The sequence below is a fragment of the Plasmodium malariae genome, assembly GCF_900090045.1.
Source record: "Plasmodium malariae genome assembly, contig: PmUG01_00_1, whole genome shotgun sequence".
In the NCBI taxonomy this organism is placed as follows: domain Eukaryota; phylum Apicomplexa; class Aconoidasida; order Haemosporida; family Plasmodiidae; genus Plasmodium; species Plasmodium malariae.
This window is the reverse complement of record NW_021638291.1, coordinates 106,876-127,265: the sequence shown is the minus strand read 5'-3', so window position 1 is coordinate 127,265 and position 20,390 is coordinate 106,876. Positions and strand designations below refer to the sequence as shown.

General features: G+C 19.1%; 3 protein-coding genes and 1 pseudogene across 4 annotated transcripts; 1 reads left to right on the top strand and 3 right to left on the bottom strand.

Annotated features, from left to right (window-relative positions):
• Position 1: 1 nt before the first annotated feature.
• PmUG01_00012150 lies at positions 2-680 on the bottom strand (annotated as a pseudogene). Its single transcript is given in 3 exon segments — positions 2-370; positions 385-528; positions 663-680. Coding segments are annotated over 3 exon segments (531 nt in total).
• Positions 681-5,810: 5,130 nt separating this feature from the next.
• PmUG01_00012100 (fam-l protein) lies at positions 5,811-6,756 on the bottom strand (the record flags this gene model as incomplete). The annotated part of the gene is made up of 2 exons (XM_029003089.1): positions 5,811-6,551; positions 6,703-6,756. 2 exons carry the CDS (start codon positions 6,754-6,756, stop codon positions 5,811-5,813), a joined length of 795 nt encoding a protein of 264 aa, XP_028858946.1.
• Positions 6,757-8,755: 1,999 nt separating this feature from the next.
• On the bottom strand, positions 8,756-9,711 carry PmUG01_00012000 (Plasmodium exported protein, unknown function; the record flags this gene model as incomplete). The annotated part of the gene is made up of 2 exons (XM_029003078.1): positions 8,756-9,499; positions 9,625-9,711. The coding sequence occupies 2 exons, from the start codon at positions 9,709-9,711 to the stop codon at positions 8,756-8,758; spliced, it is 831 nt and encodes a 276-aa protein (XP_028858945.1).
• A 6,265-nt stretch (positions 9,712-15,976) lies between these two features.
• Positions 15,977-18,202, top strand: PmUG01_00011800 (STP1 protein; the record flags this gene model as incomplete). The annotated part of the gene is made up of 3 exons (XM_029003067.1): positions 15,977-16,823; positions 16,910-16,986; positions 17,075-18,202. The coding sequence occupies 3 exons, from the start codon at positions 15,977-15,979 to the stop codon at positions 18,200-18,202; spliced, it is 2,052 nt and encodes a 683-aa protein (XP_028858944.1).
• Positions 18,203-20,390: the final 2,188 nt, after the last annotated feature.

Genomic DNA, 20,390 nt, shown 5'->3' with positions numbered 1-20,390 from the left:
TTTTTTCCATTATATAAACATGAATATAATTAAGGTACTTTATATATTTATCAATCTTAACTTTATCACAAGTTTCTTTAGTTCTAATATATTCAAAATTTTTAAAATAATCAAACAAATGTTTCTCTTCATTTTTAGTTTTCAATACTTCTAAGCTTTTTTTCGAAAAAATATAATGACAATTTAATATTCCATAATATCTAGTAAGAGAAGATTGTAAATTAAGAAATTCAGTAATAACAGCTTCCACATTATTAGGATTTGAATTAGATTTAAATAAGTTCCATATTTCCTTATATACCCAGTACATATAATGTGAACATCGATTATAATAGACTTCTGATTTACGTATTTCAGATAAATATTTAAATTTTTTTCAATCTTTTTACATATGTTAAGACAAGTATCTATATCACCGCATTTTTTGTAATCCTCTCTTTTACAAACGCTACTAATTACTACATTATTATCCACATTATTCAATTCATTATATATCTTATGTGAAGGTAATTTTTGTAAAATTTCATCCTGAAATTAAATAGATAATATAAGTGGTATAGATACTTAAATAATTATAAAGAATAAATTTACTCATTTTATCTTATGTAAAAAAGTATGCTAAATAAATATAATTATTATTTCTATGATAAATCAATACATACATATTCATAATCTTCCATTTTTATAAATTTCTATAAGATTCGCAGTGTACGTATACTGTCTGAAATAATTAAAAATAAACATTTACAAATATTTATGCATAAATAACAAAATAATTTCAAATGACGAAATTTGTACAATTTTGTTTTTATATTAGTAATTTTATATATTTTGCGCATTTGATATTGTAAAATGTCAAATATTTTTCTATAATACATTACTATTGTACTTTTTTTATTACATGAGCACTGTTGCTTAATATCTAAGTAAATTTAACATTCACTCAAAGAAATAATAATTAGCGAATAAAAAAAAGAAATATAGTATAACAGAATTTCATTTCATATATGATGATTATTTTCACTACATATTCTTTAACAGAAAATAGCATTATTATTATAAAAAGTAAAATATGCTAAAGCGCGGTTATATATTATTTTTTCATGCGCTTTATTACATTTAAATAATTCTTTGTGTTTTACTATATTTATCTAATAACATTAATAAATTTCATTTTGTTGAAATATTTATTCCATTATCAAATATATAATAATTTTAATAAAAACATATTTTTTATATTTTATGAAATACTATAATAATATATGCATTATTTTAATTATCCAAGTGAATATTACAAATACTAAAAATAAATAAATAGAAGTAGAATGTAACTAATAAGTTCAAAAGGAATATGATAAATAAATTAAATTTAATATGAAAATAAATATTGCATATAATATATTTTTTATATTTATCATTTTATTGTTATCTAGAAAGCTAGTTTATATTTACTACAAATTCTTCAACTCCGTTAATCTCCACTTTAAGTTACAAGTCAAAATTTTATTTTTTATTTCAAATTGCAATCTCCATAGTGAAAACTTTGATTTCCATCAATGTATTTGTGTACAAATAAAAAAATAAGATCAATTATTTTTTTAAAAGAATTTTAGGAAAAAACAGAAATTATTAATTGTCATAAAAATAAGATAAAACATATTTTTTATTATGAATTATAATGATATTAATATTTTATAACTAACTAAAAAGCTATTAATATATTCTGAATGATATACGTTAAATTTGGAAACTCTACATATGTTATTTCTTTAATTTTTCACAATCACTAAAACAGTGTACGAAGGCAACATTATTATTTCACCAAATTTATATGAGTTTTTTAACATTTCTTGTTCCTTTTCTCCTTTTTAATGATAAATTAAATAAAATAAAATTTATTTTATTGATTAAGAAAATATTTACTTGTATATTCTTATGCTTCTGATAATATATTTTTGCTATAAAATTTATTAAAAATTGGATGATTAAAATACTGTAATTTCGGTATAACAACTTTATCACGTTATCATAAAAATATTACATATGAAAAAATTATTACATCTCATTCGTTATGTATAATATATATAAAGTAAAAAAAAATAATATATATATATATATATATATTCTTTTTTTACTTTTCTTTTTTGTTTTTCTTATTTCGTTTAATACGCACTTTTTTTTAATTTATAAAAACAATGTTTTATATTTTTCATATTTTTATAATATGTTACAAACTATAATTATGTATAAGTTCATGTTTTCTTAATAACGTTGCATTGAATAAATAAATAAATATTTAATATTTAATTTCGGTATTTAAAATATAATATTATATGTATTTTTAAATGACTGTATACCTTAATTTCTGTTTATATTATATATTTTTCATGTTATATATTTTATTTAAATGGAGATATTAAAATTTTACGAATTGTACTATATTTGTCATTTATGAAATCATACAAAACTAAATCAGAATAATGAATTGATCAACATTAATGTTAAAATATATTTTAATTATTTTGATTGTTATATATATTCCTTAAATTATTCTTTTATTTTTTTTTTTTTCATGTAATATTACTCATTTTTTCTTACGAGAATGCTCGTACTTTGCATTTCATAAATTATTCTTTTAATTTTATATAATAATATCATTTTATAACAACTATTATATATATAATTTTTTTTATAATCTTGATTTTTTTTTTTAATTATTTAAATATGTTATATTTCGAAAAATGTTACAAATCTAATTAATTAATTATTAATATATAAGTTAAAATTTTTGTTTTATGTTGTTCTTGCTGTATCTTTTAATGCACAAATAGATCTTGTGGAAAAAGATAGAAATATTTTTTTTTTTTCTGAGTGATTACTATAATATTATTGATTTATTTTTAACAAAATTTGTGTATCTTTAGTAATAATTTCATATTTTCCACATAGTAAAATTAATATATTAATTTATAAGGCTGTACATTTAGAAAATCCCCAAATTCAATATATTCGGAAAAATTTTAACAAGTCTTAATCATATAAGTTATATTATTACAGATAATATTTTTTGTTGAAAAGTTATATATTAATAGAAAAGAAAATCAATTATTATTATCCACAGTTTCTGTTTAGTTGATGCATACATTCTGAGATATCCTTGATTTGAGAAATATTATATTTTAAGATAACAAAACAAATAATAGTAATGTTTAGAGATGAATAAATATAATATTATACGTAGGCTATGATATGGGTTTTTGTCCATGAGAAATATGAAAACATATAATATATTGTATATATATTTGTTAAATGTAATGAAATATTTTAAATGATGCGGAAGTTATTTGTTAAGGATATTTTAATGTATTCTTCATTTTTATGAATTATTAATATGCAAAGAAAGTTATTATCATATGAAACTACTTTTATTAATTTAGATTACACCTAACAATAATTAAGTTCTTATCTGTATACTTTTATATATTACACGTACAATGTTTTATAACCATCTAAGTACCTCACATGTTACATATCACATGTATAAAGGAATATATGAATATATAGTAGAAGCGTTTTAATTAATTATACATTTTTATTAGAAATATAAATATATAATTCATAATGAATAGATTGTGCTATCTTAATGCGAAAAAGCGTTTCACTTAAAAATTATATTAACGAATGAAGGGTAATTTATTAAAGGAACTCATTTGCTGCAAAAAGCATTTCCTCTCCCATTCTTAAATATATTGTGCATTTTTATAAACTTCTTTGATGTATATGTTGATATGTTCAGAATAATCAAGTACAATTATTTACAGTTATATTTCTAATAAATAATTCATTAAGAGTACAAAAAATTATGACCATATACTTTTGATAAACTGAGAATATAAACAAATAGAATAACATTACATTTTAATCTTATAAAATCTTTTAATAAATATATTGTATTCATATATATATTCTAATCCCTTATCAAAAAATATATTACCTATCATATTTTATTATATATTGAACAGTGCTGAATTCTTCATTATACGTCTAATGTATATTTTTACTCAATTTTATCGGAATAATAAAGCATGTACATTATAATTATTTGCCGTCTGGAAAAAAAAAAATAATTTGTATAGTATATTGTATACAAATATAATGCTTAAATTATATTAATTTTTCATTTTCTATAATATCCTTAATATAACTTATTTTACTTTTCAACACCTTACAAAGAATATGTAGCCAATAATAGATATCTATAAATATTACATTAAATACTTAATCCATATACTATTACTGCATTAAAAATATATATATATCTATATAGATATTACATTATATAAATTTTCGCATAAAATACTTTATAAGATAAAAAAAATTAAAATTAACCTAAGGTAAATGCACCATTACATTTATTAACTAGCTAATATATTAAACATATGTTATTAGGAAATATAAAAATAGAGTACATTTATAAAAATTAATAATATATTAAAACATACTAAAATTAGTTGAAATTGTAAGTAGAATTAAATAATTCTTCTAATTCATATTATCTAGTATCGTTGTTTAGAAGACAAATAAATTCACAAAACTAATTATAATGAGGTTATGAAGAAATACAATACAAAAACATACAATAAAATAAATTAAAAAAACTTCTATAAAATATCAAATTGAATGATATGAATTAATAATAAAATAAATCTTTTATTGTTGTCAATTTGATATTGTGCCAAATGCTGCGAATTAAAATATTTATTATATCTAATGTAATTATTATTAAAATAAAAAAATAATAGCACATATCTTATTACAAAATAAAATAGAATCCTTCCAATATTTAAGCAAATATACATAATATTTAGAAACAAAAAAATCTAACATATTATCTATTAATATTTTTTTTAATTGTCAAATAATTTAATCTGTAAACGATATAAAAATTAAATAATATATATAGATTCTTTTAAATATAAATTAAGAACATAATATATATTCAAGTAATTTGTAAAATATTTAGATAACACTACAATTGTAAGCAAAAATAATTTAACTTTTAGTTTAAAAATTACATTTAATTGTAATGATTTATAATCCTCAATTTTGTAAACAGATATAAATAACCTATAATTAAAAAACATATTATTTCATTATATATTTATAATTTCATATTTAGGCTATTAAAATAATTAACTCTGTTTAAAAGATTTTTAAAATTAGTACCTTTTATAAAATATTTCTCTTAAAACATATTTTATATAATAAATTTTAAGATTCTTTTTTTAGTAAAAAAAAAAAATATATATATACATATCACTGTAAGAAAAATTATTCATATAAATATACTGAATACAGAAGAAACAATTACTTTTAACAATAATAATGCATTTTCTTAAACGACCAAAAAAATCACCATTTTATACTTGATAAAAAAAAAAAAAAAGAAAGATTATTCAAATGTAGGGATCCACACTACACTAGAATTATGTGAATTATTCCATTACATATTAATTTTAATGTATACATTTATATTTTCTATGAAATATATTTTAATGCACACATGTGATTATAAAGACATAATGGTTAATCTGAAGTCATTCTTTAAAAGATAAATTAAAATATATTCAAAGAATCAAAAAATTACATTTTCAATATAACTGAGAACATATATTTTTACTGTTTCCTCTCAAAAACAGATGTATATGTAGATGGTTTATATAAAATATAATAAGTTATCATTAAGGTTCTTAAGTAAATAACTAAAGATATTTCATTATATTAAATTCATCTTTACACAAAAATACGTATTACTTCTTATGTAATCTTTTTTTGAACTTGATATTTTCATATTTTATAACTTTTGTATAGTAATAAACCATTCCCAATATAAAAATGACAACGAATATATAAAAAGATATGCAATAAAACAATATAGTTATATCACGTAATCCTTTTAAATTACCCCAAACATCCATGTCGAACATTTTAGTCAAATATCCCCCTAGCCTAAGTACATCTCCACTTTCTGCATTCACATTTGTGTATAACAAGCCTAATAAACTTAACAACCCCTCATTTCCAAATTTCTGTAAAAAACAATCTAATATGGGTAACATCAACACCAAGAAAAATAACAAAATTAAAGATATTCGTATTATGCGCTTTTTAAGTTTTAATTTTTTATATGTCTTAACTTCAATTGTCTTTATGTTTTTAAGGTAATCTTTATAATCAAGTTCTTTAAATATTTTTTTTTCAAAACCAAAATATTTTTTTCTTTTAGATATACCACATCCATTTTTTTCAATATTTTTAACGTAATCCTCCATATATAAAGAACTTCTACATGATGATTTTTGTTTTTCATTTGTTCTTTTTGCATTGTTATTTTTTTTTTTTTTTTCTTTCTCTTCATTTTTTGGTATTTTTTCTTTAAAATTTACAATACATGAGTACTTATCCTGTTTATAACTCGATAATAATCGATAATTTGCTTTATTTAATTTTCCAAGATTGCATTTTTCATCTAAATACTTATTTAAAGAGCTCTAAAAAAAAAAAAAAAGGTAAATATTTCTTAATTCAGTAAAAAGATATTCCGATACTAAAGAAAAAAACTAATAAATATTAACAATCAAAATATAAATAAATCAAATATACATGAATAATATTATTATACCAGGTCATTGTAAATGTTACATATCCATGGTAAAAATATATAAGTTGAAATTTTAATAAATAAGTGCAATGCATTTTTTTTTTCCATCATATGTGTTTCTAACGGTGTAATATATTCAAAAAGAGTTATACTTATAATAACGTATTACGCATTCAATGGAAAATAGTACAATATATATTTTTCAGTTTCTGTATATTATTTCATCATAGAAGGAAAACAATATTTATATATCTAAATGAATTTTACAGTGCTACCCAAAGTAAATTACCTTTAAAAATATAATATAAATTTTTAATATTTACTTTATCAATATAAAAATAACTCTGCATAAAATTCTATAATTTTAATTTATTCATAAATATTTAAAATGCATAAATCATTTAATATAGTTAAGTAATTACAAGTTTTTTTTATAGAAACTTTCTAAAGGAAAAAATATATATACGATACATTAATATTTGAATCTCTCATTTAACTTAAAGCATAAAACGTATAGAATATAGATCTTTTGCAATATCTTATATATTAGAATAACAATTTTTAATTCTAGCGATGTTTTTCCATTATTATTTACAATTTCTAAGATATTACACTTTAGAAAAACATCCTATTTATTTTATAAAATATTAATTATTATAACTATGTAGTAATTGTAATAATTTATGAAGTAGTCAATAAATAGTATATCTTTTTTTGTTTTGTGAAATATCACTTATTCTTTGATTCCCACATAAAGGGGTATTTTATATTGTGGTTTATAATATACATAGGGAGTTCAATTTATAATCTACTATTCAATCTATGATAAAATATATATGTTAAAAAAGTAAATAAAGACTTATTTTTTATTTTCGCATTATATTTTTAAAAAAAATAATATTTAATTAAATTTAATTTTTACCTACTTTCTAAATGGAAATTTTTTAAATTAATCCCACTAAATTTTTATTTTTTACCTACATACATTTATTTGAAAAAATACAGATATATTAGAATAATAAAAAAAAAGGAAGAAGTATAATTAGTGTATTAATATATCATACAGTAGTCATATTTTATAAATATTTCAAATAATTTGAATTTATCTATGAGAGTAATATTCAGGTTATTATATATAAATTAGTAATAAGGAAATGTGAAAATATACTTACCAAAATATATTATTTAGTGAATTTTTATTAAAAATCTTAGAGCTAATGTATTAGTTGTTGCTACGTATTTTACAAACATATATTTTCAGAAATATAATATTACAGATACATATCGTAAAATGAATACATTAAGTAAATATTCTTTTTTTTAATAATACTTATAGCAAAAAAAACGATGACTTCAATTATTACTGCTACATATGTGGTGTAAAATAGATAATGATAATCATTAAAATATTATATTTGCAAGATGTTATTGTAAAAATCTTAAATTAAATGTTATTTTATTTTTCTTTTAAATAAATATTATTTTTCAAGCGAATAAATTAAGAAATTATAAACAAAGAAAAAAAATGAAATTTAAAATATTATTTTAATGTTTAAAAAGAAAACAAAAATATATAAATACATTAAGTATATTCTCTTCTTTTCATTATGTAAAAAATAAGGTCAGTTTAGTATAAATTTATAAATAATAATCCATTTTCCTTATGACCTAAATAATAACTTTATAGTAGAAAATAATAAAAAAATATGAAGCAGCAATATTTATATTTAAAATATATATTAACAAATTATTTCAATAAAATAACATTAATTATAATGTTATATATTATTTTTAATGAACAAATGTATACTTTTCATTGAAATTTTCACATAAAGAGAAATATAAATATTAAGCTATAATAATTGATTCAGATGAAAGAATATAATTATATTAAAAATTAAAAAAATATTCAAACATTTAAAATTACAAAACAAAAAAAAACATATATTTTTAAAATTTACGTAGAAATATCACTATATGTATATAAGTACATATATAAATTATAATAAATTATTCTTATATTTAATAAGTCATTAAAGATATTACAGGTAGTACATAACATTAAAGCTTTCTTTATAGAAATAAATATATTCGTTACCATTCATTAAATTCTTCCAAAAACTTAATTTTTTTATTTTTTATAGCTCTTTTATAATAATAAAAAATACCTAGTATAAGAATAATACCCAATATTAAGATTGGTACACAATATATTATAATGGTATATACTAATTCTGATGAAGTAGGATTCTCTAAACAAAAAGAAAAAAATGAAAATAACCAGCTTCCTGAAGATGCAGGAGACCCACTCGGATTAGGAGGTTCTCCACCGCTTCCTGATGTCGAACATAATGTTTTCAATGATTCACCAAACAAAACACCTAATATAGGTATAGTTATTACCATTGCAAAAAATAGTATAAGAAAAAAAAGCCGTAATCCGTATTTTTTACGCTTTAATTTTTTGTAATCCTTATCATTAATTAATATCATTTTTTTAAAAAAAGCTTTATCATTAAGTCCATTCATAATTTTTTTTTCATAATAGGTATATGTTCTATGCAACATAGTATATTTATTTTTCATAAGTTTTTTAATCAATTTATCCTTAATTAATTTACTTCTATATAATTTTTCTTTTTTTTCTTCTTCCCATTTTTCATTATCATTTGTCAATAATTGTTCGTTTGTTTTTTTTTTATTATTTGGTATCTTTAAATCTAAATCTCTAACATTTGAAAAAACACCCTTTTCACATTTTCCCAATAATCGATAAATTCCTTTATTTAATTTTATACCAGGGCCATAATTCTCATCCAAAATTTTCTTAAATCGGCTCTAAAAAAAAAATGTAAATATTTCATATATAAGTGGATAAAAAGTCTCATTCCAAAAAAATAATTAATAAAAATAAACAACAAAAATATAAATAATACAAATGGCCTAAAAACAATAAACCATACCATGTTACTATATAAATGAAACATCCAAATTAAAAGGCTAAACATAAAAATTTTCATGAAAAAGATAAACTTAATATTTTCCTTCATGTTATAGATATCTAATACTGTAATATATAATTAGAGAAAATACTAACATTAAATTATAAATATCCAACAATAAAAAAATAACTCTTTTATTTTTATTATTATTCTTTTTTAAAGAATTAACATATATAGTATATTTTACTACAATGTAAATAAAAATAATAACTAAAAATAAATACTATATAATTAATATTATTTATAAAAAATTAACTCGAATTAAAATTACACAATTTCAATTCATATATATAAATTCAAAAAGTATAATTTAATTTCAGATTAGAGTAATTAAATAATTTTTTTTTATGACTTTTAATTATATGGAAATCTTGAATTTATTTACATTATACGACGTATAAAATATAGGTATATGCTATTGTTATAAGTATTTCTAGAATAATTACTAATTTTAAGTATTTCTACTAATTATTATAATTTTAGAAATATTATATTTCGGAAAATTTAGTTATAATATACAAAGAAAGTTATTTACTACAACAATGAAAAAAAGTTAATAACATATTAAAAAAATATATATTTTGCGAAAATTTTCTTGTTTTACTAATTATAACACATCCATTTTCTTATGGTGTATAATATATTTAAAATATAGTATTCCTAACTTAATTCATTCTATATGAATAAAATATATATGTTAAATGTATATGGAGAAATATATTTTATTTTTTTTTGTAGTTTTAGAAAATTTTATTTTTCAATTAAGCATAATTTTCACATTTATTTTTGAATGAAAAATATTTATATACATATACTAAATTAAAAAAAAACCTTTTTATTAATTATATATATTTAAAAAAAATATTAACATAGTAAAAAACAAGTAAGATATTAAAGGTAAAGATTACATAGTAATATTGTAATAACGTCTGTAGATTTAAAAATATATCAGAAAAAATATATATACAAAATATGTACAGGACATACAATGTACATAAAAAATAAGAACACATAACAATGCATATTACTATTACCCATGCTTTAGTAATGTTTATATTGCTAATGTTAGAGCGAATCTATAATTTTTTATATATTCTTTTAAAAATATATAATGTCAGCTATATGTTTTGCAGTGGCATCATAACAAATTCACCTATATATATAAATAAAAAATATCTTATAAAAATTAACATTATTATCTTTATAATGTTTTAACATATATAATAATTTAGTTATAACATTTATCAAGTCTCTAATTTAGTTTGTATAATATATATTCACTCCATTTATATGTCTCACTTTTTTATTATCGAACAATGTTTCCCCATGTAATGCATTTTAAACATTTTAAACTTTTATAATATCCTATAAGTAAAAATTATATAATAAATTATGAAAAATAAGTAAACTTTATAATAAAGCCTTTATAAATACATACTTATAAATTTTTTAATATTTAGTAATATCCATAGTTCCTAATCTTTTTTTGATCTGTTTTTTTAAAAAATAAATCTGAATTCTTCTAATTTATTTATGATTTCTAATTTAATACGTTTTACACAAATTCTTTAATTTACCGGAAAATATTTAATTTTTTCCTTACTACGTATATATGCCACACGACCATTATGTATATATATATCAATAAAATACACGTGCTTTTCTTATTATGCCTTATTAATATTTAGTATATAATATTATTAATATTTAATATTTGTAAATAAAAGTTTATTAATATAAAATAATAGTAAATTCAAATTTCTAAAATATTATTTTATATTTACAATAAATATATATCTCAAAATCTACAAAAAAATAATTTTATCATTTAAAAGTTCAATATTTATAGAATTTGTTGTATTATTTATATGTTCCCTAACATTATTAACTTAAATAAATCTATGATTTTGTTTTTCTATAAAAATGTTGCTTGAAAATTTCCCTTTTTTTTATATATTTAATACAGATTATTTGTTTTCTAATTCTACAAAATTCCATTAATTCAATTAATATATATACTGCTCGTATCTATGATGTAATATATACTTTATTATATAATAGCCATATATATATAGTAGTATTATACAAAATTACAAGAAATATTCTCATTGGTAAAACTTTAAAAATGAATACCGTATTCGCAATAATCCTATAATCAACCTTTAACGTATAATTATCTTAAAATAAGTTAATGAATCACATGAACGTACTACATAACAATGATATTCAGTTTCAGTAAAATCCTCATTAGTGCATCCGGTATCTCTAATAGAAGAACCTTCTGATTCCACTGTACATGAATATATATCATTATTTCCAATTATTATATTAACATTTATTGAAATATATTTTATACTATTTTGTCTAAAAATATAAAGTATTCTACTTAAAAATGAGAATGCTCTAAAACAAACATTCTAATATTTGAAGGCAATATATTACATCATCATAGTGTTGTATTTACAAATATGTAATATTTTTTATTACTAGTTTATACCGTTTAAATATTGATGTTGTCTTCAAATGAAAAAGAATTACAAAGATTTTGAAAAACCCGTTTAAGCAAAATGACCATTTAACTGATAACGCTCTAAAAATAATTAAAGACATATAAGTGATAGTAAGTGTTATATGACATATCGTACTGTAATATATACAAAATTATATTATTTAACTGTATTAATCTTTGGGCATATAAATTGAATTACTTAATAAATTAATAGAAGTGTATTTAAAAAAAATACAAAAGAATGGGTTTGAAATAATTTTTTTAATAATAATATTACAAATGTAACAGTGTATATTTGATGATGATTCTAACAGAATTACAAAAAACTCTTATATAAAGGTCCTTTGATATATTTTGTCAAGACAAAAAAAAATATGAAATGAAAAGACAAATGTTTTATATATATATTTATAAGTTATGAATTAGAGAAGCAGAAAATAATAAACAGCATTAATTTTACTTTGATATTCATTATCCATATTTTTGATCAAAATTAACATGATTAAGTTACGTACTATTTCTTATAAGCAACCCATATATATGATATGTATAAACCTTAATATAAAAGAAAGAACGAATCAATAATTGAATAATCGTAACATGAAGAGTAGCTGTAACAGAAAACCGTAATTATAATTAAATTAACAAAAATTTCATAATAAGAAAAATATCATGTTATTTAATATATGGTTAAATATACCCAATAACTTAAATTCTTATAATTAAATAATAAGAAATTTAAGAATTTATGGAACTATTTTTCTGAAATACCAGTGTAATAGACATAAAATTTTTTATTAAATAAATTATAGAGATAATTATAGTACATAAACCAAGAGGACTAAAAGATATTAAAAGAAATTTTAAACAGTATCACATATTTGCCATTAAAATAAGGTACATCCACATAGTTTATAGAATTATTATTCAAATTACATATTAAGACAAGTTCCCTCAATTCTGTTATGTGGTCATATATTAACGAGTATAGGCAAAAGAATATTCTTAAAATTAAAACATGTTTTTAAGAAAATAATTTTATTTATAATATTTTTACTATATATTTTTCGTTAAATTTTCTATTACTATTATAATATATAAATTATCAAGAATTGTCTCATAAAGTTATATATACGACAAATTTAAGTAAATAAGTACTTTCTTGTAATAATATATTTCACAGATTCCACATTGTTCTTTATGCTTATTAAAAAAGAATAAATTATATAATGTTATTTAAAATCACTAATTCATGATAAATAGACTTGAATTTATGAATAATCTCGTCTTCATCCTCTTCTATCACATAATTATATGTTGATATTCCATTAGTATATTTCACACAAAAAATTTACATATTCAATATTATTTTAATATAAAATGTCATTATTTATAAAAACGAAATATCCATTGTGGTATAAAAGATATATAATAATTCGTTTAAATATTTTTTTAATTTTTGATTACTTTAAATTAAATATCATGAGCTTACTAGATTATTATGCAGTTAATTTAATTATGTATTAAAACATAATAATTAAAATACATCCACAAAAAAATAAAAATATATAAAATAAATAAACACTAATTTATATAAATGAAATCAATTATTATTCGTTTTTCCCATTATGTTTTCAGATATTTGAAAAAGTAATATTTTGTTCTATGTTACCACATATTCATCCGCTATTGTTTCTTCTTTATATATAATAATTTTGCTATTTTTTTAAATAATAAATTCAAATAGAAAAATATAAATATATAAAAACTCAAAATATGGTAAATTATTTTTTCGTATAATGAAGCACATGCGGATATTAAATAAAATTAAAAAAATAAAATTTGATAGTATATAAGAGATTAAAAAAAAAAACAAATTTTATAACAAGCAATAAAAAAATTTCACAAAATTAAATTCTACAAAAAAGATAAATTAAATGTTGAATCATTAATATAAATAATTATTTAAACTTAATCCTAATAACTTAATTATTTAAGTAGTTACAAAAGTTTACGGTTAATATATTTTTTATTTTTATATTTTTTTCTTTTTAATTTTGTAATCACTTATCTTATGTATTTATTTCAAAATAAACATTAAAATAAGAAATAGCATACGTATAATATAATAGAATAACCTATGGTTCTCATGATATGTTTAAATTGTTCTGCAGTTTAACTATATATGTCTCAAACAATGTCATAAAATAAGGCATAAATTCCTTTGATTTTCATGCTAATTTAATTTTAATTAATAGTTTTAAAAGCATATTTTTGATAAGTTAACTAATATAAAGAATACCAAAAAATAAATATCTTTTTAATCTATTTATTATAATACATCTATGAATAATTAGAGAAAATTAATTATTATTTTTTTTATTTCCTGTATTATTTAATGTAATATAGCATTACATTTACAAGGAATTATGATATTATTATTTTTTATTACAAATTCATATTTATTTTTACATTATTTTAATCATATAATATAATACATTTTTCTATATATATATTCTAATATTTTTACATATTTTTAACAACTAGCCAAACATATTTTCACTAATTATTATAAAAAAATATACATTTTATTGATTAAAAATTATATCAGATGAAATAAATAATATTCAAAATTTCTACCACATATTTACAGAACTATATATATATATATATTAAATTTAACAATTTTAAAAATACCCAATGTTATAATAAATGCAGTAATTATTTAAACTTCAGATTATTGATATATATAATATTATATGTCATAGGTACATATTAAAGGTATATACATCCATAACTATAAAAGTAATTTAGTATAATTTTTGTATTATTAATTTTCATTTCTATAGTGACATAAACAAAAAAAACTATAAAAAAAATAATTCTAATAATATTATATTTATAACAGAAATAAATAATAAAAGGAAAATAGTAAAAGGACAAAATACTATCAATATTAATAGTAAATTTCATTATAAAATATTTATCATCGGAAAAATAAAAAAATAAAAATATATACATTAGAACAAGTAATAATATTTATGTGCAATTTCTTGTATTAAAAAAAAAAAAAAAAAAAGACCTATTACATATATGAATAATAATTTTATACATTAACGTTCATATAACGTATTTATGTATATATATGTAATTTTTTATCGTTAACTATATGAAATTTTCTTTATAAAGAGAAGACAATTTATATGCAAATATATTTATTTCTATGATTTAATATTACTGCATTGTAAGGATATATCTGTTGCTCTGATATATTAATTTGAGGTAAAATAAGTTAAGAAGCATATAAATTTTAATATATTCAAATATTTTATTATTCTCACATATATTCTTTTGTAATTGATAATTTTATACTATCTGTTAATAAGTATTTATTTTAATATTATGCTATTTATAAATATTAAGGTAACTATTTGAATTATTCATCAAGTTTGTTATCTACAAGAGCTTACGAATATAATATAGAATCATCATGGAAAATTGTTTTGCTTGGGTAATATTCACTGTTTTCTAATATTTCTAAATTTTCTAATAACTTATTTATTTCTTACAAAATAAGTGATAATAGAACTATCCTAATAATTAATTCTTATATAATTCCTAATAAATCTATTGAATTTAGAATGTTTATGCATTAGGTAGCGCCGCAGGATCATATTTGAACCACACGAAATTTAAAAATATTAGAAACTATATTAAAGAAAAACAACTTATTTAAAAACAGAGACAAATAGAGAAAATTTTAGAAAAACATGCTTACAATTAGCTGAGTATCTAATAAAAGGAATGTCTGCACCAAAATATGTTAATCAAGATACATGGGAAGAAGGACTTAAGAAATGGCTCCAGCCTTACTATAATGTTTTAACTAAATATGGAGGATGCCCTATGATTTTAGAACAGACCGATAAAGAACTTTTACAATTAGCATATGACGCAGACGATTTTTGTGAAAAAAACAAAAATTATATGGAAGAACTGCAAGTGTTTAAAATAGGGAATAAAATCTTATATAAATGTAATGGTGATTTGGAATGTACAAAGCAATGTACCGAATATAAAACATGGTTTGAAGAGAGGAAGACGCACTTTAAAAATAACAAAAGCTTCATTGAAAAAAATTATAAATGTATTAAAAAAAAAAAAGTATTTCCAACAAGAAGCTGCAATGTACTTAATCCTCTCTTATTTAACAAAATACCACAATGCTTAGAATTGCATCAAGCTAACCATGTTATATCTGCACTTGAAATAAAAAAACAAAGTACACCTGAAGAACAATTTCAAATGACAGATAATGAATTATCTAGTACTCAAGATAAAAATACAGATGAAGCTCAACATCCACTTAAACCTCAGATTCCAATAGAAAAAAGTTCAGTACCTGAAGACCAAACCGATCAAGCTGAAGTCATTCAAGCTGAAGATCCAGAATATAAAGAACCTTCACATTCAAAATCTTCTGATAAGTCTGAAGTTTCAAATATATTAATACAAGAACAATTCACACAACAATCTAGAGAATCTCAAATGTCAGAAGAACGCCATAGTAACCAAACCCTTCCTGCAACTGCTCAACGAACCAATTCTGTCTCAAGTTCTATTGTTTTCCCTACAATCCTTAATATAGTAGGTACAACTAAGCTACGCATTTTTATATATTTAAAATAACTACAATATATAACATATATGATTAAAATTTAATTACAGATCCACCAGAATATTCACATAAGAACTATATATCACCTATATTAATAAGCATTCTAGTCATAACCGTATTTACCCTTTTTCTTAAAGTAAAACAATCTTAAGTATTATATACGTTCTAAAAAATATATTATGATAATAATGTATTCTATAAATGCGTTTGTTTTTATAATGAAGTATGCTTTAGTAGGAGGGATTAAAAAAAAAAAAAAAAAAAAAAGAACACAAGTGAAATTACTGAAAATTCTACTACCTTCATTTACTGACAAAAAAAGTAAATTTATAACAAATGATCATACAGAACACTCAGTATATGATAACGAACAAATCATAAAAAAATTAAAAATACATGAACATTCTATGAAAAAAAATGAAAACCCGTTAAAGCAAAAAAAGGATAGATTTAAAACTATCATAGAAGTACATATGGAAGTACTCGGAGAATCCAAAAATGAAGAATGGGAATACAAAAAACAAGAATTTTTACATATATGCCTAGAACTGTTCGCAAAAGCGGAATATAGCACATATCCCAATTTGACTAATGAGGAACTGATAATGGAAAATACTAAAAGCATTAATGATATTGAAAAACAAAAAATTCTATGCAATAAATGGGTAAGAGAACATAGAAATATTTCTGAAAAATTGAAAAAAACAGACTGGTTTAATAATTTGAAAAATGAATGGAAAAACGAAAAAGATACTATAAAAAATAGTGTAGAATTAAAAATGAATTTTTCAAATGAAAATCAAAAATTTTCATTTTTAGAAAAAGAAAAAGATTTATGGAAAAAATGGATATCAAAAAAGCATATGATTATAGAACAATATTTGCAACAAAAATGGTTTGATGAATTTACACAAGAATTTCTCAATATGTCAGATGAGTATGTAAATGAAGAAAGTAAAAATAACATTTCACTATTAAATTCACAAGAATTACGGAGTAAAGAATTCCATGAAGAATTATATAGTTATATAAAAAAAAAATTAATTGCAAAATTGTGCATACTAGTATTCATGATGGTATTGGAAGAATGCAAAAAAGAAGATTTTATAGAAAATGAGGGATTACATTTGGATAGTTACATAAATGACTGGACAACAGAAGTAAACTTAGGGAGAAAATCAGATGTTACAAAAGAAATAATTAAATTTAATGGAAATGTTTTAGAAAATACAGAAAATACAAAAATTCCTGCTTATACAGGGAAGGAAGTTCTTAGCCAGGAAATAGAAAAATGGGTAAGAGTAGAAGATACACCGGAGAATTCCATATATAACGAGAATATAGTAGAATAATCTTATTAAATTTGGAAAAATACATTCTATAAATTCATAATTCACATCCAAAAAATAATAGAACGATATTTATATATAATCGGATGATGCTTATAAAACATATTTCATACACTTTGCGATATCTAAAGGGATCATTAATAAAAGTTTATTAATTAATGAATAACATAGAAAAGGAAATTAGATGTGAAATGTAAAATTTTTAATACAGTTATCTTAAAAATATTCATATTATATATACTTATTTTAATTTAGGTAATAATAACTATTATAAAGATATATAATACCTCATATAATATATGCATCAAAATTCTAATAAATATATCTATATATAAATTAATACTAATATTTTCCAAAAGGGTTGGAGGAAAAATTAATATTTTGAAAAATAAAAAAAAGCAAAAATAATAATTTTAAAATATTTTTATGAAATCAAAAAAATAAAAGCTAAATGTGAATATGTATGTAAATTAAAAAGTACTAAATTCATAAGCTTCAACATTTTTTTAAAACAAAAAGGAAATGAAAGAACATATAATTATTTTGTAGAAATTTTAAAAAATATTATATATCTTTTATTTTTTCTCTTTCAGTTAAACTTAAAATTTTATTTATATTATGTTATGTTAATAAAAAATATTGACTTACTTTTCATTTACGCTTTAATGATAATTTATATATTTTGACTTTCATCTTTTTTTTTTTTTTTTTGATTTTTGTAATTACAGAATAATTCTTTTAATTTTTCATCTTAGTTAATAAGATTACTGAATATTTTTCTTTTTCATAATATTTTTCTATTATAACTGTATATATATATTTAAATTTATAAAATAAAATAATATTTGTCTTATAGTGCTAAAGTATAAGATACATTTTGATATATAATAAGTTTTTGTTGTTACCATATACCATAAAAATACGTATATTATAAATTTCTATTTAATTCTTTCTATTAAGCAAATAATATCACAACCCCATTTTGTTTATTGTTTCTATAATGTAATTAATTCAGGAATAATATTAATAATTAAAATTAAAAAAAATATATTTTTCTTATTTATTATAATTATCACGAGAGAGTAATAAGTTCATAGACAAAATGAATATATTCATTTTTCTTAACATTATATCCTTATAATATATAAAAAAGGTATATTATTATATATTAATAATATTTTATTTAGAAAATAATTATTTTTAATTAATAATATAAACATTATCAAAATTTCATGGTTAGTGAATAGAATCATTTGAATTTAGATATTATCACATTATATTACCTTTAGAAAAACGAAATTTCTTTTATATTATAGTATTATAACATACATAATTAACTTTTCAATAAATACTCTTATGCTCTACAACATAAGATAAAGAGCATATACATATTTAATCAATATAAAGCATACATTGTAAGCACAATATATATTAGCGTTCTCTTTTATATTTTTTAAATGAATTTCCAATACATTTTTTAGTTTACCTATAATCTCTTAAAACTATTGCTAGTATATTAAATATATATTAAAATCTAATAATTATAAAAGAATATTATCAAGAATAAACCTATAAAAACAATTATAAATTGATGTAAATGTCATTATATTAATACCTAAATATATTCAAAAATATATTGTGCATATTTTCAAAATATCTATTTTATTTAAAGAATCATATTTTAAAATTGAAGAAAGACATATTAATATTATAAATAAAAAAATTTGATAAAAAGAGAAAATAATTATATTATTTACATTAAAAATAGTAATGTAATAAAACATGAAGTATCGAATATCCATAGCAGAATAATTATTTAAAGGTACTTATTTTAATAATTATATAATCATATTAACTTCTAAATTATTCGTGAAGACAATTCATTGAATAAATATACGAATAAGAAAAAATAACTTTCCTTTTTTGTTTTTTATAATTTCAAATAAGAATATTTTGTTAGATTGAATTGATTATGGAGAGGATACATTTTTTTATAATATAAAAAAGTAATTTCATTATTTTCCTCTTTTATTACTATATTTTTCTGTTCTTGAAAATTATTATTGTGTTGATATACAAAAATGAATTATTAATTTATACATATTCTAAGAATTGTTTCATGGGCAATGATAATTATTAATGTTTTTTTGTTTTATTATTAACCCGTATTTCATTTCATTTCATTTTAATC